General features: G+C 40.3%; 2 protein-coding genes and 1 long non-coding RNA gene across 5 annotated transcripts in view; 2 read left to right on the top strand and 1 right to left on the bottom strand.

Moving 5' to 3' along the window:
* Window positions 1-1,978: 1,978 nt before the first annotated feature.
* commd2 (COMM domain containing 2) lies at window positions 1,979-8,232 on the top strand. Its single transcript, XM_005938390.2, has 6 exons — window positions 1,979-2,151; window positions 4,546-4,623; window positions 5,182-5,264; window positions 5,528-5,602; window positions 5,781-5,879; window positions 7,796-8,232. Exons 1-6 carry the CDS (start codon window positions 2,085-2,087, stop codon window positions 8,000-8,002), a joined length of 609 nt encoding a protein of 202 aa, XP_005938452.1. The 5' UTR covers window positions 1,979-2,084; the 3' UTR covers window positions 8,003-8,232.
* Window positions 8,233-8,356: 124 nt separating this feature from the next.
* Window positions 8,357-21,142, top strand: part of trappc8 (trafficking protein particle complex subunit 8) — a 30,112-nt gene continuing 17,326 nt past the window's right edge. The window contains exons 1-14 of one of the 3 annotated variants that reach the window (XM_042227219.1): window positions 8,357-8,900; window positions 10,035-10,244; window positions 10,579-10,662; window positions 12,009-12,098; window positions 12,312-12,486; window positions 12,693-12,846; window positions 13,173-13,257; window positions 13,854-14,113; window positions 14,407-14,522; window positions 14,624-14,774; window positions 16,805-16,905; window positions 18,914-19,019; window positions 19,153-19,284; window positions 20,467-20,691. In XM_042227219.1, coding sequence (XP_042083153.1) covers window positions 8,744-8,900; window positions 10,035-10,244; window positions 10,579-10,662; window positions 12,009-12,098; window positions 12,312-12,486; window positions 12,693-12,846; window positions 13,173-13,257; window positions 13,854-14,113; window positions 14,407-14,522; window positions 14,624-14,774; window positions 16,805-16,905; window positions 18,914-19,019; window positions 19,153-19,284; window positions 20,467-20,691 — 2,046 coding nt within the window. In that variant the 5' untranslated portion in view covers window positions 8,357-8,743. Of the gene's footprint in view, window positions 8,901-10,034; window positions 10,245-10,578; window positions 10,663-12,008; window positions 12,099-12,311; window positions 12,487-12,692; window positions 12,847-13,172; window positions 13,270-13,853; window positions 14,114-14,406; window positions 14,523-14,623; window positions 14,775-16,804; window positions 16,906-18,913; window positions 19,020-19,152; window positions 19,285-20,466; window positions 20,692-21,142 lie in introns of all 3 variants that reach the window. The other 2 variants (XM_014338777.2, XM_014338778.2) reach the window with 2 other exon arrangements.
* Window positions 11,002-11,325, bottom strand: LOC121815606. The gene is made up of 2 exons (XR_006055211.1): window positions 11,185-11,325; window positions 11,002-11,152 (listed from the first exon to the last, which is right to left on the bottom strand). It is a non-coding gene; the product is annotated as an uncharacterized LOC121815606 (long non-coding RNA).

Here is a 21,142-nt window from a genome sequence, read left to right as displayed (position 1 = left end):
TCAGACGCCCTCTACAGGAAAGGGCAGAGCAGGCTGTACCTGCTGCGGAGACTCAGGTCGTTTGGAGTGGAGGGCCCACTCCTGAAGACCTTCTATGACTCTGTTGTGGCTTCTGCTATCTTTTATGGTGTGGTCTGCTGGGGCGGCAGCATCTCTGCTGGGGACAGGAAGAGACTGAACAGGGTGATCCGAAGGGCCAGCTCTGTTCTAGGATGCCCTCTGGACCCAGTGGAGGTGGTGAGTGACAGGAGAACGGCGGCTAAGCTGTCATCCCTGTTGGACAACATCTCCCACCCCATGCAGCAGACTGTGACAGCACTGAGCAGCTCCTTCAGTGGGAGACTGCGGCACCCACGGTGTGGGACGGAGAGATTTCGCAGGTCTTTCCTCCCCACTGCTGTCAGACTCCATAATAAAAACTTTAACTGATCAAACACACACATCCATACATATGCAATAATACTAAGTGCAATAATCCTTTCTGTCATCGTTGTATTTTTACTCAGTTGTATATAGCATTTGTATTTGTATTCTATTTTTATCTTATTGTATATTTATTTTATTTTATTCTACTGTATATAGTATTTTATTTTATTCTATTCTGTACAGTTGTGTACTGTATTTATTCTTATTGTATTCTAATTTTTGCCTCATAACTTTTGCACTGTCCACTTCCTGCTGTGACAAAACAAATTTCCCACGTGTGGGACTAATAAAGGTTATCTTATCTTATCTTATCTTATCATTCCCACTTTTACATGATACAGTTGTGAGAACTCTTTGTCCCTCCTTCCAGGCCACCTGCAGACTTCCAGTCTGATACAGGACATACGCACACACATGCAACCATCTACACTGACAACAGACACACACGCACAGCTCCAAACGCCTTCAACTGCTTATCTCCTGCCAGGGTCAGAGGGTAAATCTGCGTGTCTCGCGCTGGACTCTGGCTGCAGGACCGGATGTTGCCGTCTGCCCTCGGCCCACTCACTCAAATAACCACAAGGTAAAGAATGCATTGTAAGTGAGAATGTAAAAACCACACAATCAGAATCCACACATGAGCTCATTAACATGGAGGAATGCCATTTATTTTTCATTTTAAAAATTTCTTTAAAGATAAATATTTAATAATTATGTGAACAGTGTCACACTTGCCAACACTGTTCTGTTACATGAGTGCTGGGATGCTACAAATAAATGTAAAAGTAACAAAAGCTTGATGTGTGCTCCTTATAATTTTAGGAATCATATTTTGGAATCATATGATGAAGCAACCTTGTATGGGACAGCTCACACAGCATAAGTATGACAATGAGAAGAGTTTGAAATAATACTGAAAATTAGGCCGGAGGATTAGGTGTTGCAATTAAGCCCGACAGTTTTGTCAAGAGAGCTGAAAAAAAAAAAGCTTGGAGATGCAACAGTAGCTTAAGTACTAAGAGATGCAAGTCTGCTGATCGCAGTTAAAACGGAAGAGCAGAAAAAGTGTTAAATGCTGAGAGTTTCTGCAAAAAGTGTACGAGAGAGAGGGGAAATAGTGCTCAAGTTTAAACTGGTGCAGGGACTAATCACAGGTGTCCCAGTAGATCTAGAAAGAAATCAGACAAAGTATTTCTGGCAGCGAGGTCAGGAGGATTAAAAGACTGTTGAGAACAGTCAAGAGGGGAAGAGTTGACAGTGTGTCTGTAATGCTAGAATTTTAAGAACCAGTTCTTCTAGATAGAGTTAAGATAGGGTGCATGCGCTTTCCAGTAAGGCCGTATATGCCTGCTCCTCTCGGGTGCTATAAATGCCGGTGGTATGTAGAGTACTCGAGTAGTGAGTAGTGAGACTAATTTGTTTGGGACTTATTGATTTATATATATATATTTAATATATATATAATTTTTTTTATTTACGTTTAAGTCCACACTCCACACCAGGTGGTGGCGGTAATGCGCCATTTTGCTGTTTGACAACAGTCAATAAATAAAAAATAAAAGAAGAAAAAGACACCAAAGAAGAAATAAATCTGATCGTTTTCCGGATACATATGTCTATTATTTGTCGGGGGTTTGAAGTGGAAACCTTTGGTCAGTATGCTGCTGGTTTTGTCTGAGGAACACAAAGAACATCTGTCGTTCCTGCCGCAGGTTGACGCCGCAGGTTAGTAACTAGCGTGAGGGAGGATAGGAGGTGCAGAGGATCAGGGCTGCATACACTTAAGCTTGTTCTGCATATCCAGGATATCCTTCTGTTATCTAGATACACTTATCCTGACATTGACGTTTAGGATAAATGGTCACACGAAGTTGGTTACCAGCTCGCTGAGTTAACCCAGGGTTTTCCCTGCGCGTTTATATGAAAGGCGTGTTGTTGGCGGCATCGGGGTGGTCATATGACTCTTCTACCACAGAAAATGATCCCTACGAGTTCCACCTGGTTCAGGTTCACTGGCATCGGCAGATTCATGTTCACCGAATGGTCGTGTCTGTCTGCCAGTGTCTCATCATGCAGTTAAACAACATTAAAGACCTCAGCAAAAAGGTCTCCATTTCCAGCTGGTGCAAATGGTAAACACTGAGCAGCAGATCAGTCAGAAGCAGGCCATAAATTTAAGGAACCGGGCTGAAATAATCTCAGTAATAATAATCTCAGTGCCATAAACCCATTTATTGAATAAACGTATAATAAAATATTACACTTACCCAGCAGTGGCTATGTTTGCATATTCTCCATAACACTGAGATTAATTATTTAAAGATGATATGCTTTTCACAATAACCATCTACTGTCTGTGACCAGTAAACCTGGGTGGGTTTCCTGAATATGTTCGCATCTTGAGAGGATGATATTCAGTCTTTTGAGCAAGGGAACTATATTACTAAGGTGCACAGCTACCTGTCCAAATGATAAGTTTCATTAAATCTATTTCTTTCTAATGCAAATTGGCCAAATCCTCATCAAAGCAACAGGTTTGCTTATAAAGTCAAATGAAGTTATCTCAGTGTCCATCGCTCCCTCCTTTTAAATCCCATTTGCCATTTATCCCAGGTCAGTCACTCTGAGGGTAAACACAAGCTGCAGTAGGTCTGTGCTGGGGATGTGAGCTACATTTGTTATTTTGTGCAGAATATTACAGTGACATTATGGTATATTGCGGGTTTCCTGAATTAGCAGCAGCTGTTGACAGCTGACTGCTGAACGGGATGTCGACCGTCGAGCTGGTCGTTGGTGTCGTGAGGAAAATGTGGGCTTGTTTTTTATTTTACAAAAAGACAGATGTACCTGGAACACCGCCTAATCAAGAGATGATACTAAATGGTTGTGAAAATATCTAAAGAACATAAAAGGCAAGGAGAGTGGAAATCTCTTCAGTTTGCTGCAGATCAAAGTAACATTAACCTGACTGATTGAACAGGTATCTGTAATGTATGTTCCGTGTGTCCAGGAATGTGAGACTCAGCAGGAGATTAGAATCAAGTAAAACAAAATCACACAAATAATATCCAAACATTCCTGTGACAATGCAAAGCACAGTTTGTACTTTAGTGGTTTTAGTAAGGTACAGCAACTTGCACTTATACCATGTATTCCCCCCAGGAGAGAAGCTGTATTACACTTGTCTATGTGTCTACATCAATTTAATAAAATGTTATAAATTTGTTGTAAAGTGGTTTGCAAACAGAAAGCAAGCAGAAAAAAAAATTGAGCAACAAAAAATTTGATATAATTTTTTAAATATTTGCTCATCAGGGATACACAAAGACATTACACAGTGTAAAAAAAACACTTGAGACCTTCCTACTGTCTGCACACAGGGGTCTGAGGGATATTCCAAGAATGGTGATGCTATTTCCTGGAGAACTGATTGGTCAAAGGGCAGTGGTTTCATATTTGTTGATCTCTGTTCTGCGAACTTGCTGCTGCTCTGAAGCAGGTTAAGTTCGCAGAATAAGTTACCATGGCGATTTGCTCTAGTATCTCTATCTGCATGGGTACTCTCCAGGTACATCAGCCAAGTCCAAAGTTTCCCTGTGACAGACTGCTTGTCTGTTACTCTGTGTTAGTCTTGTGATGTGTGTGACCCGTCTCTTGCTCCCTCGTGGCCCTGAGTTGGATAAGTGGAAGAGAATGGATGCATGGAATCTTAACAGAGTAAACCTCAGCGGCCGCATGGAACTAAGAACATTTAAGTTCTGTAATTAAATACAAATTGTGTCTATGTGGAGTATCTCCATTTGATTCAGTCTAACACTTTTTTACTTCAGTAAATCATAAAGCAAACGTTGTGCTGTTTATCACACTACAGCAATCTGAGAACTTTAGGATTACACTTTTATGTCCAATGAAAGCCGGCATACAGGCTTTAAATGATCTTCTTCCTCGTTTCCTCTGGAATTTGGGGGGATTTTACCTTTGTTAGCCTGAGTCCTGTGAGTCAATGCTATCGTTCTGAGAAGAATCAATTTAAATTATTGATGCCGAAACACAGTTGGCTATGAGTTATCTATATATCATTCGTGATAATGATGCATTTATGTTTTTTAACTTCCTCAGTGGTGGGAGAGTTTGGACGCATAGCGCTGGAGTTTCTAAGAAGAGGAGCTAGTCCAAAGGTCTATGAGGGAGCAGCTAGTAAGACTCTTCATCTTTTAGTGCTTCTTTTCAAGCTTATGTGACTTCTGTGGCTCATTAGTGCATAGTATTTGTTTGTCAGGTTTGTTTTACTGCAGCAATCTCACACTGCCTTTTCTGAAATTCATATTCAATTGTTACATTATTTAGTATACCTTTTTAAGTAAGTACAACAATGATGCTAATATTGTTTCAAATATTTAGTCTGCCTTTTAGTCCATTTAAGGATTCAAATCTAATGTAATGAGTTTGAGTGATGAGTTTCCCTATTCTTGGTTACATGAATAGGGAAACATTGCTGGTTTGGGTCCCTTCATTAGGAAATTGAAGGACAGATCATAGAGTCTTTAAGATGGTACAAGTCTGCTCTGGTGCTGGGATAATACAGTTGTAGTTTATGTGTTGTCTAACCAGTTTATTATAAGGTAATAAGAGTTTAATTTCATTACTGTGACTGCTAAATAGAACTGGACTTTGTTACAGTGTTGATACATAAAATAATTACTTGTGCACTGCCTCTTTTAAGTAAGTTTATGATTCATGCCGTTATGGTTGCAGGGAAACTCTGTGTTCCTGTAGAAATGGTACAACATGGAGTGGAAGGCCTGATGTTCCTGATGACAGAGAGCTCCAAACACATGGTGAGGAATACTTACTCCTCACACCTTGGATCAGTGAACATAGATGAATGTGCTGTTTATCCCTGAATGCTGTGATTTGAATGCTCTTTTTTCCCCCCATGACGTCCACGTCCCATATTTAGTGTGCCGTTTTCTTGGTTTCTGCCCTGCATCATCATGAAATACTTAAACACTAGAAATATTTCACCAGCTAAGACAAAAACTGTAAACAAATGTGAGCTCTTCCAAGAGTCACAGCTGTCTCTTTCTCTCTCTCTCTGTAGATATCTGAAGTGGATTTCCTTGATTCAGTGTTGGTTTTGGGCTTTAGCGAAGAGCTTAACCAGATGCTCTTACAGGTGGCTTTTAAACAGTTTTATTTAACTGACTTTGTTTAAACAATGTGTACTTGATTTAAATACTGTATAGTCTAAGTTTTAGTTTTGTTTGTTGAAGTTTTGTTTAAGCAGTACATTGTTTATCTAAGCAGTGTGTCTGTCAGGATGTTGAATGCATCACTTTTCTCTTTTGGTACAGCTCTACTTGCAGCACCACAGTCAGATTCGCAGCATCCTGAGTCATCTGCCGTCCAGTATGCCTGCCTACCACAACCTGGAATGGAGACTTGATGTCCAGGTGTATTGTTTCTAGATCATTTTATTGTTTGACCGTTGTGGTACATAAAGTGGGAAATACAGGATAGTACTTATGTGCAATTGTTGCATATCACACTCAACTCTGTAGTCTTTTTTTATTTGTATGTGTGTTTTTAATGTATTGGATGTTAAATGTTTCCTGAACTCATGGATTAAGACACTTGACTTAGCTTGAAGGATAAAATTATATTGAAGGGTATACAGGGTATACAGTTTCCCCTGGTCCTCACACTAATATTGTCCAGTCTGGTTTCCATCATCTGACCTTGTGATGTATGGTTTTATATCAGGTGATCATTATTAGGTGACACTGTAAGCTTGCAGTTGTGTAGTGATGTGCGGGTCGATATCGAAATATCGATTCCTCCGATACCAGTAATTTATGTTCTAGAATCGATTCTCATATTAAAATATCAATATTTTAGTACTTTGGGGTAAATTGGTCGTTTTTCCATTAACAGTTACACACTGGAAAGAAACTATATCATTCGGATCGTCTAAATTGGAAGGAACTACTTCCTCTTACGTATTTCATAGTCATATGCCAAATACGGCTGCATAAATGTGTTACGGCCCCTGGCATGCACACTCACAACAATGGCTGAGCGTAAACGGAGTGACGTGTGAACGTATTTTACTTCCACAAACAGCCAAGACGCGGTTTGCGATACATGTGGCAGGACAGTGAGGTGTTGTGGCAACACCGCTAACCTCGTCAAACACCTCAGAGTAAATCATATCACAGAATATGATGAGCTTATGTTGAGGCGAACTGAAGAGGAGGAGAAGGACAGGTGCTGCTAGGGCGAGACAGACGTCTCTCGCGGAGGCCTTTAGTGCTGCAGACAGGCAACATGTTCAATTAGCGCACAGCTTTAGGTTTTTTCATTTCTATATGATAATTCTGCATCATTCAGCAATAAGAACAAGTAGTCAGATGTCCTGTAAGCACTATGAAGCTCTATTATTATATTATTATTACAATTACATAATACAGTTATATATTGTATTATGAAATACAATGAAACACTAAGTTTTTGTACAGAGTATCGGTATCGGATCAGTATCGTCGATACCACCCTGAATTTTACTTGGTATCGGATCGAAAAGGAAATCAGTGGTATCGCACATCACTGCGGGCTGTGTAATGCAGAACAGAGATTTAGATTAGATTAGATAGAACTTTATTAATCCCTCGGGTGGGTTCCTCTGGGAAATTCGATTTCCAAAAAAGCACAGCACCGACAGAAGTTACAGAGTTACAGAATATTTATATATATATAATACACACACACACACACACACACACACACACACACACACACACATATATATAAATAAACAGAGACAATATAAATAAAATATACGAAGGGGATAAATAGAATAAATAGGAATAAAAAATAAAAATACAAGTGAATTGCACATTTCAAGTATTGAGGTCTATTGCACTGTTGACTATTTACAAAGGTATTGCACAGTGAGGTGAAGAGGCACTACAGCTTAGTTGTTCCCCCCTCCTTTGTCCTCCTGTTTCCCCTCCCTCTCCCCTCCAGAGAGGAGTTAAACAGTTGATGGCGTGTGGGACAAAGGAGTTTTTAAGTCTGTTAGTTCTTGTCTTTGGGAGAAGCAACCTGTCACTGAACAGACTCTTCTGGTTGTTAATGGCCGTGTGCAGAGGATGCCTGGCATTGTCCATAATGTCCATCAGTTTCTTTAATGTCCTTTTCTCTGCCACTGTCACCAGAGTGTCCAGCTTCATGCCGACCATTTGCACTGTAATCTGAGCTACATAGACTGATTTCTGTCAGTAAGCAGTATTACTAATATTCAGTTTTCAACTATTTTCCCGCTCTTTGTCTGACTATCTTATTGTGTTTTTTCTGCTTTTTCTGTCAGTTGGCCAGACGTTCAGTCCGCCAGCAGTTGATTCCTATGCTTACAATGCGTGTCCACCTAACCAGAAGTGACGGCCACAGTGACTACAACTCCAGGATTCTCCAGACAGATCCCAGCACCCTTCTGCACCTCATCTCCACACTGGAGGCCGCTCTGGCTGCCATGAAAACCAGTCATGCTCGTCGCATATTACGGAACATCAAATAATCCCTCTGTACAACGTGTGCCTTCTCTCACTTGCAGCCTTTATACCTGGGAAACATTAAGTAGTGTCTGTATTGTGCAGGGCAGAATGTCACCTTTCTTTGGACCTGGATGTTAAGGCTATATTTTTTTACTGGCAGTGTTTTTTTTATGCCAAGTTGTGATGTATGGATTGTACAGAAAGTTACTACAGTGCTGGTGATACTGAATTAAAGTGTAAGATACAGTTGAAACTTTATTTTTGTGGTTTGTGACGGCCCTGCTAAGGCAGACTGGAATATTATATAGAAGACTGTCATGACGCAAATGCAAATAGACAGCTCGCGCATTCAAAGAAAACTATGTGATGTGTTAATAAATTAATTTTTTTATACTGCCGGGTTGTAATGGTTTAATAAGTATATCGATGATTTGCTAACCGCGTGATGGTACATAAATCATAGATAAAAGTCGGGAAATGTTCAACGTTTTTCTCCATCAAGTCTTGCTACCCGGGCCAGAACTTCAGGCTCTGGAAGTTCTAGAGCAGGGTCTAGACCGCTACCTAACAAATGGAACGGAAAAGGAAGTGACGTATTCCAGAATCACCTGACTGTCGGCCCTTCACAGGAAGAAGGCTGGCGTATTCAACATGGCTGCGGTCTTCTGACATAGGAGTTGTCTAAAGTAATGCTATAGCCCGGCTTTCTTGATAGTACACTTGACTCCGTTCATTGTGTTAAATAGTTTTGACTCTGCTTCGACATGGCCCAGTGTGTCCAGTCTGTACAGGAGTTCGTTCAGGACTCGTTTGTCCCGATGGTGGCCGTCTTGTGCAGTGAAGAAGCTGAGAGAGTGACTCGCAAAAACAACCTAAATTTTGCGGAGCTGCTGAGGCCTTTTTGCAGACTTACGTCTGAAGGTATGAACAACTATTCAAAACACACCATCAGTCCCGTTTTCAGCTTCGTAGCTGGTAAAAATGAGGAAAAGTTGCTTAGGAAAATAATGAGGAAAGATGTTTTGCTGCTCGCGGGGCTACGACTGTCGTTAGCTCCTCGCTAGCAGACGCTTAGCAGTTTGGCTCGTGATTAAGCAGCTATGCCGATCGCCCTGCTTGTTGACATGCGAGTGCAAAGTGACCCGAGCTGGAAAAAATAGCATTTGGTCTTCTAGGACAGCGTTTCAGTCAGCAGCTGAACAGTTCTGTTGGTGGTGGTTTATTAGACCCAGCACATAGTAAACAAGCTAACAGACTTTACTTGGAGCACGCAGCAATTGTGTTAGTTGTCATGTTCAGTACAAGCGAAGATGCAGCTAAATGTGTTTAAGCTACATATTAAGTTTGTTGATATACATTAACATTCTTACTAATGTATAAACGAAATCTACAGGATATATACATTTTGTTTGATTTTTACACTTGGGTAATGTAAAATCCGTGAAACTATACGATAGCAGTTTAAATTGTATAGCTGAGTAAATATTAAAGATATGCCTCATTGAGTTTTTCACAGTCAACAATCAGTTACGTGCCATTACCAGGTTTGCTGTGTCTCTCAGCACAGTCTCAAGGGCAGGAGGAGATTCCAGGAGACAGGCAATTATCAGGGGAAGTTTTCAGCAGCAAAACAGTGGAAGGGAGATTGATGGAAACGTATAAGGCTGTGTCTTTGATATACCTTAGTAATCATTGCTGTAGTAATAATTTTTGATAAATTTTCACATTGCACTACTCTGAAATTAGTGCTTCCAAATTAATACATGTCACACAAAAAAATATAAAGCAACACTTTTTAATCTAAATTATAACATCAGGTAATCTTGTGGGATATCGCTCTTGTCAGTTAAGCAGCAGACGAGCTATTGATTTCAATTCAGTATTTATTTAGTGCTATTGCTATTTACCTGTTTGCTACGGTTGAGAGATTTTGCGCTGCATTCCATTTATGCATATTTCTTATAAAGGGGACACTTCTCCATCAGTGACATTTTTATGTATATTTTCTGATACTGTTTGAGTGCCATGCTGTGACTTACTCTTTTTTTCTTCTAGGTCACATCCGAGATCCCAGCAATCAACTGCAGGTTGTGAAAAACCTGCGTATCTGTGTCAACAATTTAGTGACAAGTCCAACAACAACATCTACGTCCCTGAGCCCTGCTCAGCGTCAGCTACTCAGTGATGTGGTGTCATCCTGCCAGCCCCAAGAAAGTGCTGTGACTAATGTGGTTATGGCAGGAGATTATGAGCTCAATTTCAGTGGTAAGGACTAATGCTTGATTGGAACGTGTTGATAAAATGTTAGCAATAGAAAAATATAATCATTATTATTATTATGGTAATCCACTATATTTGGCTGGATAGTCAGTTATGGACAATAAGTGATCAATTTCAAATTTTTGATATTTCTTATGAGCTTAGATGCAGTTTTGTGTGTGTAACTGTCCAGATCCATGATTAGAAATAACTGTACACCACATCTCAGAGCTCACTTCTCCTAGGTGTCGTTGATATGTTGACTTCACAGCTCAGTAATGAAAAAAGTACATCAAAGCATAACCATACTCTATGCTTACTCTGTGCTTCAACCTACTAGATGACTGTGTTAAAGCTAGCACCCCCTGGTACAGTGTCTGGAGAGAAACACTGTTGGAAATCAAAACCTCCAAGTACAGCTCAGGTATCACTATCTGCTAGCCCATGTGTGGATCGCTATAGATCTATAAGATGTGTCACACCTGTTTTGGTCCTTACCTTCCAGTTCCCTGCAGTGTTAATTTTGACAGAACATTTTTACTTAATTCTAGTCATAGTCTATTAACTAAAATGTAATTTAGTTTTAGTTGTAATTTAGGCATCTACATTTTTGTAGTTTTAGTCTAGTTTTAGTTGACAAAAAACTGATTAAGTTAAACAAAATTTAAAGTATACGTTCTTGTTTTTACTAGTGACAGTCGCTCTAAATGATTTGCAAAGATTATTATTTCCTTTGGCAACAAATGCGTGTTCATGTGTGTACTGTTTTTTTTTTTCTCCCAAGCATTCACAATTGTTCACAAGAAATGGGAGGTAGCTGAAGTAAAAGAGTTGCGGAGCACCGCCTCGTACCGTTTGTCCAGGGCAGATTAAACTCGAGAATGAAAACTGATAACATGGGTACAAAAGAAAATCTCAGATGAGTTTTAATCTCAGTTACCTTGACCTCAGGGCCACCTGAGAAAGAAGTCACAGAGGATTTTTGAAATAACATAGGTGTGTCTGCTAGGAGACTGAGGGGTACCACTGGATGCAGCCAGTTATTTTATACATAAATTAAGAATGCCGGGATTATAAAACTGTATCAGTGACTAGTTATTTTAGACATTATGGCAGATAAAAAAAAAAAAAACAATAGAGCAAAAAACTTACATGTACTACTTAATCACACTCATCACATAAGTGTAAAAGTGTAAAGGATTTGTGGTTAGTTACATTTTCAGATGAGGAAGTGTAGACTTTTTTTTCTAGATCAAACAGTGAGTGAATTAAGGGTATTTTGGTCAAATGCATATTTCATGGCCTAATTTGAGTGAATTTGTAACCGTTTTCTGAGTAAGTATAATTCTTGTTATTTACATTTGAGTCCTGTGTAAATGATCTTTTAATGTATGTCAGCTATGAAGGTCTAATAATTAGGACTGAAATATCACCTCACATGATGGTTTTACTGGTACATGTGGTAAAGGAATGGCATGTTCCACATTGGAGTTGTGTGATTAATCCACTGTTAATCCGGTGCTCTATGTGCATCATCAAAACACCAGATGAAGGAATAAATTGTTCCAGCGATTCTTAAGTCTTAAGGCCAAGACTCATTGAAGCTGCTGTGTTGACAAGACATTTTATCTTTAGTTTATCATCCATATTTTTCAAACAAAAACATTCAAAAGTGGTTATCTTTTAATCTACATGTAGTATTAGAAACTACCTCATTTTTCTGGCTTTTTTTTAAGTCTTTTGTCTATTTTGTCTTTTTTCTATTTCAAGTAACCACGCCCTGGTTTGAAGCCTACAGGGAGAACTTCCTGCAGTCAATGCCTGCCTCTGACCACGAGTTCCTCAATCATTACCTTGCTTGTATCCTTTTAACAGCACACAGATCTGACCAGTGGTCAACATTCTGTCGTCAGCTTTTTTTTTTTTAATAGAAGAGCTGACAAACTGGAATTTAGGATCTGTAAAAAAAGTTTTCCTCCTTTGTATGCTTGTGCTTTCTGTTATTGTATTATTAATAGTAGTATCCTTATATGTAGTCTATTTATTGTTGTATCCTTCACATGGTTCTGGCAGGCCTGCTAGTGGTATCATCCACTGAGGCAGCCCCTGTGGAGCAGTTCCTCAAGCTTTCTCAGGAGCAGCACAGAATTCAGCACAGTGGAGAATACACTAATCCCAAGTGGTTTATTCCTAACACACTCAAGTACTATGTCTTGCTACATGACATGTGTGAAGGGGATGAACAAAGGTACTAAAAGAAACGTAGAGTTCCTTTAAATTTCATCGACCACATTTTGATAATCTTTCATAGTGAAACTACTCCAGAACTTACAATGTCAAATGTTTAAAAATAAGTCAACTATATGTAATAACTTTAAATAACTGTTGAATTCATTATGCTCTAGTAAGTGTAAGCTGTTTTGTTCTAAAGTAGTATTCTCCCTGTATCTCCAGGGCAGATGTGGTTTATGAGGATATGAAACAGAAGTATGGTTCTCAGGGCTGCTATCTGTTGAAAATGAACTCCCGTACCTTCTCAGCTAATGTGGATGAACAGATTCCAGATCCCTGGAGTCAATACTTGCACAAGAATAATCTTCATAACCAGGTAAACATTGCAAACTCCTCCACATGCACTGGCTGTTTTAAATATTCCTGCAACAACTAGTGCCGGTGGACACGATTCTGCAGAAGGAAAAGTTTGTCGATGGCAGGGGAAAGTTTGTTGGGTAGACTACAAACCAAAAGAATACAATAAAAGCACAGGTTTTATGTGTGCGTTTCTCAGTTCACCTTGAGGGGTAGTTGTGACTGAATTGTGGACAGCCCAATCATTAATAGTACTTTGAACTGTTGCAGTTGCCTGATTGTTCAGTTTTGTTCTCTTTTACCAAAGATTTTACTTTAGTTCACATAGTGAACCTGTTTTTGCAGGATGTGTTTGATGATCCAGCTCCAACTGTGAACAGTGCTGCTGTAGAGACCATTATTAGCAGACCTGAAGTAGACGGCAATTATTCAGCTGAGAAAGGTGAGTTAATTTAATGCTTCTTTTGTAAACTGACTTGGGGAGATCTTTGCTTCTCTGCTCTTCAGTTACAAATAATCTAAAGGTCACCATTTTTTTTTTTTTATATTCAACTTGCTTGGCTATATTGCACTCGCAGTAAATTTTATAAATATGACTTCCTTTTTGCAGCTCCATTGTACCGCTTTCCATGTTTTTTAGTTAGCACTATGTATTCGCTGTGTTGGTCCTGACCAGGTTCTTTGCCAGTCATGCTAGTCTCGATGAGAACTAAACCCTTTTATTTATTTTTGGTGTAATGTTAACAAAGACCATCCTGCCAGTATTCATCAGGCTTATTGTTGACATCTTTGGTGGTTGAATCTTGTGATTTGGCACCAACAGCAAGAGTGAGCAGAAGTGAGCAGAAGGGCACCAAATCTGTTTGTAGAGGTTGACTATGCCGTATGTTTTATACTGCTTGAAACACCAGTTTCCACATAATCCTTGCACCAGCAGTAGTTACTTTTCTGGGTGCATAAATAGTGGTACTATTTTATATTATGTAAGGTTATTGTTATGAGTTTATATTTTACACTATTTCCTTGCAGATGAGATGTCCAGTAGCTTGGAAGGGCATCCTCTCCAGTTGGACAGCAGCATGGCAAACCTGCACAACCTCAGTGCTGTACATACGGACCTAAAGAAAGGTGCTAAAGATTCAAACAGCCCAGCCTGTGCTGCAGGTAGCCATGGGGCTTGTCTGACCCTGAACGACCATGATTACATAAGACAGTTTATCCAAGAATTCACCTTCAGAGGTCTACTGCCACACATAGAGAAAACCATCAGACAGCTGAACGATCAGGTACGACTCATTTCTTGACCCTCAACATATTGTTGTTTGTGATTGTGATGTGCTTCAGGCAATGTAAAATTATACTAACTATATTAACTGTTTTAGAGAATGTAGTTTGTTGAGCATTATGCTGAAACAATATGTATACTTTTTTCATATTTCTGCCCTGGAACTGTAAAATTAATCATAATGGCATAATTTGAGTTTATGGCTTGTGAGAGTACACTAGAATTTCAGTCAATTCTATTGTTTCGCTGACTTCTCCCAGCACTTGGAAACATGATTTGCTTCCATGTCCACAGCTAGTATCCAGGAAGGGCCTGAGTCGGTCTCTGTTCACTGCAACAAAGAAGTGGTTTGGTGGAGGAAAAGCTCCAGAGAAGAGCATCAGTGAACCAAAGAGCACATGTGGCCTTCTGTAAGCTCCACTGCAATGCACTTCATTCCCATAAATGAAACCCATGCAACACCCTGTATATTGTATGCAGTGCCCTTGACCCTTCCCTTCTGTCATACCAGATATCCCCCAGAAGCCCCAGAACTGCAGATCAGGAAGATGGCTGACCTGTGCCTCCTGGTTCAGCACTATGACTTGGCTTACAGCTGTTATCATACTGCCAAGAAGGACTTCCTGTCAGACCAGGCCATGCTGTATGCTGCTGGGGCACTGGTGAGATACACCATGATCTGTCTGCAGACCGTGATGATATCAGAACAACTTCTTCTGCCTTTTGTTGTAAAATCTCACTTCAATTAAAACTTTGCAGTGATGGAATATTCTGTTTTGTTAAGTGTCCTAGAGAGCAAAAAGAGTTGTATATGTGACCCACAGTAAACTTTTGAGGGAATAAATCAGAAGGAAGCTTTTGAACTCAGCATTACAATATTAAAAAGTAAATTCAAAGTACTAACAAGTTCTAGTACAAAGTAATACGAGTTCAGAACATTTAGCATTATCTAAAGTCAGCCGTCAGACAAGAGAATTAACCTCGTAATAGACTCTGGAAATGTAACATTATCGGTCTTTTAAAGTGACTACTAGCATTATTAGGTGTACATATCTGATATATTTGCACATTCTTCTTTTTCAAGATTACACTCACTACAGTGAGCTGACAGTAGTGTTGTATTACTTATTTAAATGATACATAGACTGATTTTTATATAGCGCTTTTCTACTCTGCCGGAGTACTCAAAGTGCCCGAAGTAAAAGATTTTAAACTGTAACACAAAGAATATGCCGCGTATGTCTATGTATGTTGTCAGTCATTTAGGTCATGATAATCTAAGGAGCTTTGAAAGAAAGCAGCTGGACGTCTTGAAGTTTCTTGAAGACATCTCACCTCTCATTCAGTTATACAAACCAAATGGTGGAGAGTCCCAGGAATAAAAAATCCTGGTGGGTGTTGTCTCTCAACAGCGTTGTTGACCCACTGTTGATCATGTGCCTCATCACATGAGTCAAGGTGTGAAAGAAGGCATGCGGGTCATTATCAGCAGAGATTTTCAGGACGTTGCTCACGCTGTGAGGGTTGAGGCGCCTGGGAAGGGATCTCACTGTAGATAGCAGACTCTTGGTGTTGTAAGCCATACCCTCTGTTCAAAGATGGTCGTTTACAGTGGACGTGTTTACTCATTTTTTAAAATCCTCTTCAAGAGGAATACACACATATAAAGAAAGCTCGTAAATCAAGTTCTTATCCCAACTGGGCCTTCATCAAATCAGCGTGGATGAACAGGAAAGAAGCTCAGAAACAAACTAGGGAGAAACAGAATAACAAACGCAGCACTGTTGTCATCCATTATCTAGCAGGTTTATCAGAGAAACTCAGGAGAACTTTCTCCAAGCATTACATCTAAGTGCACTTCAGCCCTCACAACACCCTCAGACAAAATTTGTTTCATCCCAAGGACAGAACTCCCAAACACAAACTTAACAACATAGTGTATGCTGCGCAGTGCAGAGTGCTCAGACTTCGACAGGACAAGAATCGGCTGTACATCTGAAGGATTTCACTCTTTCGAGTGGCTTACGATACCAGCTGTCTGCCACCTAGACTGAGATCCTTTCCCAGGCACCTCAACTCCAGTCACATCTTGTGTCAGATGATTTCAGTGGGTCACATGATAGGGTAAGGCAAGATGTCTCAATGGTTTCACCCAAAACCTCTGCTGATAATGATCATGTGCCTCCAAAAAGTTGATTCTGTTCATCTGAATGTAGCATTTTCAGTGGGAGCTTCGTCACTTGGAGCAGCTTGTCATCAAGCATGTCTCTGTACATTGCTTCAGTCTGAGACTGAAGAAGTCACTTGGATGAGTGACTCCCACTCCCACTGAAAATGCTATGTCCAGATGAACAGAATCAACTTTTGGGGATTTACTTACTGGATGAATGTGTATACATCAAGAGCTTGGCTCATGTGATGAGGAACATGATAAATAGTGGGTCAACGACCCTCATGAGTAACAGCTCCAACTAGGGTTTAATTAGATGGCACCATTTGGTTTGTAGAGCTGAAGAAGCGTCCTCGATGAGAGGTGAACGTCTTCAAGAATGAAGTCCACGCGTTGTTTTTCCAAGCTCCTTAGGATATGGTTCTGAATAATGATATTTATTTTGCTCACTTTTATTTTCTATTTTGTTCCTTGTTACCATTACTCTTTATCTTTCATCTATTCATTCTGATTATTTTGTAGGAAATGGCTGCGGTGTCAGCCTTTCTGCAGGGTGGAGCCTCGAGACCTTATCCAGCACACTACATGGACACCGCAATACAAACGTACAGAGATGTCTGCAAGTATGACTGATGACTAACTAATTACATCATCTATTTCTTTCTGGTGTTTTAATTTCAGTGGATAAATTTCAGTTTGGGATTGTGGGAATTTTGCATAATTTTCTTGATTCCCACAAATATGTCACTTATGATGCAGGACAATCCAACACACAATTACAGTCCTCTAAAATCTTCATCCTCATGTTGCACTGGTTTGTAATAAGTGGCCAATAACACTACAATGATGAGCCAATGTACAACTAGCACGTTCTATTTTCCCTCTAAACAAGGCAACCCTTTGTTGTTTGAGGAACTCTCACTAGCATATAAAGGCAGGCTTTAAAGATGTGTACTTGAAGGCATGCAAACATGGATTGCAAGCAAAAATGTAAATCTGAATTACCTGTTGTACCTGTTGAAGCAACTTTTACGCTTATAAAATGCTCCCTACACACAACACACACAATATCCCATAATTTAATAATTTAAGATTCATTTCAGGGTCTGGCTGCGCCACTCGAGGACATTTACAGAGTGGACTTGAAAGCCACTCATTAACTACCTGGCTGTGTGCTCAGGGTCACTGATGTCCACAGCGTTCTGGAGCAGCTTATCATCAAGCATGTCTCTGCACATTGCTTCAGTTCAGTCTTTCCCTCAACACTGACTAGTCTCTCACTTCCTGCTGTCAGAAAACATATATAAGACATGATGCTGCTACTACTATGTAGTAATGTAAAATTTCTCCAGTCAAGTTGCAGAAATATGTGACAGATCAGTGGAAACTTTTTGAGGTGAAAAATGGATTTAATCAGTTTTGGAATGAGGCCATGACATATCAAAATGTGGGAGAAAAAAATGGTTGTGAATACTCCGTAGAGACTGCATATTATTGTTTTGTTCTTGTGTGTTTTTTAAGACCCCATTATTGAGAAGCTTGTTCTTCTTGTAAACAAGAGGATGGTGCATTTACTGAAGAGATTTTTTTTTAATTGGTGTTTTCAGTGGGAGATATTTTTCATCACTCCAAGTGACTTCTTCAGTCTCAGCTGACTGCAGGTGTCACCAACCTTATAAACAGTACATTTGCACAATGACTGAAACTAGCACCACTGAATGAGCAATGGGCTGTGAGGTCAGTTTCATGATCATTTAATATGCAAGTTGTCATGACCAACGACCAATGATCATTGATCAATGGCGTTGGGTAACATTCACAGACAATTGGGGAATGGCTGCAATCACAGCATTGTAAGATGGTGAAAGATGTACCTTTAGGCCCCAGAATTCCTCCCTGTCCAGGATGTGTACATCCTCATCACTTGAAAGAGTGTCCACTGGCCTGTAGGTGTGAATAGACTGCGGACTCCTGGCCTGACAAGTTAGCTCTTCCGTGTTGTGCCATCCACTTAGCCAGAGGTTATTTGGTTTCCCCGATGAATAAATCATTGCAATCCTCCTGAGACTTAACAGTTGGGTTCATCCTGTCATCTCTTACGAACTACATCCACTGCTTCAGTGACTGGAACAGTGAAGTGGAAACAGTGGAAAGTGAAGAGAGCTGTAACATAATATAAGAACATTGTTTCTTCTGCCTCCATAGTGTCATTATCTCTTGTTTTCAAAATCCAAGGTGTTCTGGATGCGGTGTTTATAGCCAGAAACTTTCAGATGTTGTAGGTCACAGGTGTCGGACTCCAGGCCTCGAGAGCCGGTGTCCTGCAGGTTTTAGATGTGTCCTTGATCCAACACAGTTGATTTAAATGCCTAAATGACCTCCTCAATATGTCTTGGGGTTCTCCAGAAGGCTGTTGATTCAGGTGTGTTGACCCAGGGTGATATCTAAAACCCTGGAGTTCGACTCACCTGTGATCGAGTTGATCATACAGACAATTGGTCTTTTTAGGATTTTGTTTAATATGTGACATAATGTACAGAGATGGTGTACAAACAGAGGGGTACCAGCATCTGAACTGGAACTGTTAGCATCTCTTCTCCTGATGGTATATTTCCCCACACCTCTTTACAGGAACATGGTGCTGGCTGAGCGCTGTGCTCTACTCAGTGCTGAAATACTCAAGAGTCAGGGAAAATACTCAGAAGCTGCCACTCTTCTCATTAAAATGACCAGTGAGGTAAGGAAACTATTATTTTGAAATCAGCTTGGGGTGCAGTTATTAAGAAGACTGTATTAAATTAGACTGCATTAGAATTCTGCTTGAAACTTAATAGAGGTTTTTAATTCTTTTTGTTTTATTTTTCTTGCAGGACTCTGATTTACGGAGTGCCTTGCTGCTGGAGCAGGCTGCCCACTGCTTCATTAATATGCGAAACCCTATGGTGCGCAAATTTGCCTTCCATATGATTCTGTCTGGTCATCGTTTCAGCAAAGCAGGACAGGTGAGTCTTTTCTGCCATTTTTGATCTATCCTTCCATTTTACACCTGCATTGTATTGTGATGTAAAAATGTTCCCTTTTACAACTTTTATTTAATAGACTTTATTGACTTATGGGCAGGACTGAACTTAACAACCTAAACAAACAAGCTTTATTCGTCACATACACAATCAGAGTACAACATGCAGTGAAATGTTTTGTGTCCGAGCTGTGGACAGGCTGCAGACGTCCATTTGTGATCCTTGTAATCAATCATGTGCGTGTGAAGTTCTTTTCTAGTGTTGCATATATACATAAACATATAAATACAAGCACATGCATACAGTTCACTATAGATTTATGATCAGAACCAGGCATCATTTCACTTTTGTTTAAAAAAAAAAAATGTAAAAGTATCCACACTACTCCGGGTCTGGGACGATTTCCTGCTCCAGGTGGGGAAGTTTAAGTATCATGAAGTCTTGTTCATGAGTGCAGGGAGAGGGGAGCAGGAAATCAACAAACGGATTGGTGCTGCAGCTGCAGTGATGCGGACACCGTACCAGTCCTTTGTGGTAAAAGGAAAGCCGAGCATAAAAGCAAAGCTCTCGGTTTCCTGCTGAATCCATGTCCCTACACCTATGGTCACGAGCTTTGGTAGTGACCAAAAAGGATAAGATCGTGGATACAAGCGGCGAAAATGAGCTGTGGCTGGCCTCTCCTTAGAAATGGGTGAGGAGTTTGGCCATTCAAGAGGGCTCAGAGTAGAGCCGCTGCTCCTCAACATTGGATGGAGCCAGTTGATGTAGTTCAGGCATCTGATAAGGATGCCTCCTGTGTGCCTTCTGGATGAGGTGTTCTGGGCATGTCCCACTGGGAGGAGGCCCCGGGGCAGACGCAGAACACGCTGGAGAGAAAATGTATCTCTCGACTGGCCTGGGAATGCCTTTGTGTTCCCCCAGACAAGCTGGAGGAGGTGGCTGTGGAGTAATAAGTCTGGGCTTATCTGCTTATTCTGCTGCCCCTATATTTAATGTTTTTTATACACCGTTATCGTGATAAAGTGTGTACTCCAGCAGTAGATCATAAATGGCCTCATGCTAACAGCAATCATCTCATCTCCTCTTGTGTTTTCCGTCTTCTATATATTTATATCCTCATGTTGTCCTTCTGTCTCCCATCCTTTTTGCTGTTTCATAATGTAGAGGAGGCACGCACTACGGTGTTACTGCCAAGCCATGCAGGTGTATAAGGAGAGAGGGTGGTCTTTGGCAGAAGATCACATCAACTTTACAATTGGGCGTCAGTCCTTCACACTTCGCCAACCAGAGGAGGCTGTAACAGCTTTCAGACAGATCCTGATCAATGACAGCAGACAGACGGCTAAACAGCAGGGCGCCTTTCTGAGAGAGTACCTCTATGTTTACAAGGTAATGTAAAAAAAAAAAAAATTTCTATGATTTTTGTCCCGTTTTATTTTCAAAATACATACTATCAATGTCCACTTTTTGCTGGGATACCACAATATTGTGTCCAGCCTTATTTTTCCTTCCTAAAGCTTCTTATGGGAGGTGGATAATGCAAAACAAGGTCCATAGGAGCACAATGGCTATATTTACGTGAATAGACACTATATTTCATTTCAGCAATTCAGTTGATGGGCAAGAAAGGTTGCTGCTGACACTTCACAACATAAACTGTTTATGACATTTCCCTGTGGCAGGTGGCTACGGGCCATCACAACCAAAACCTGACAGCACAAGAACATTTTCTTTCTCCAGGCTGTCAGACTACTTAACAACGCCCTCTCACCCTGCTCACTAGTTAGTTAATGTGTCACGATAACACACTTACTTACTCAGGCTACAAAAACGTTCCACA

Source organism: Haplochromis burtoni, unplaced genomic scaffold, assembly GCF_018398535.1.
Source record: "Haplochromis burtoni strain Fernald_Lab_line unplaced genomic scaffold, NCSU_Asbu1 Contig_249, whole genome shotgun sequence".
NCBI classification, from domain to species: Eukaryota; Metazoa; Chordata; class Actinopteri; order Cichliformes; family Cichlidae; genus Haplochromis; species Haplochromis burtoni.
This window is presented reverse-complemented; position numbering and strand designations above follow the sequence as displayed.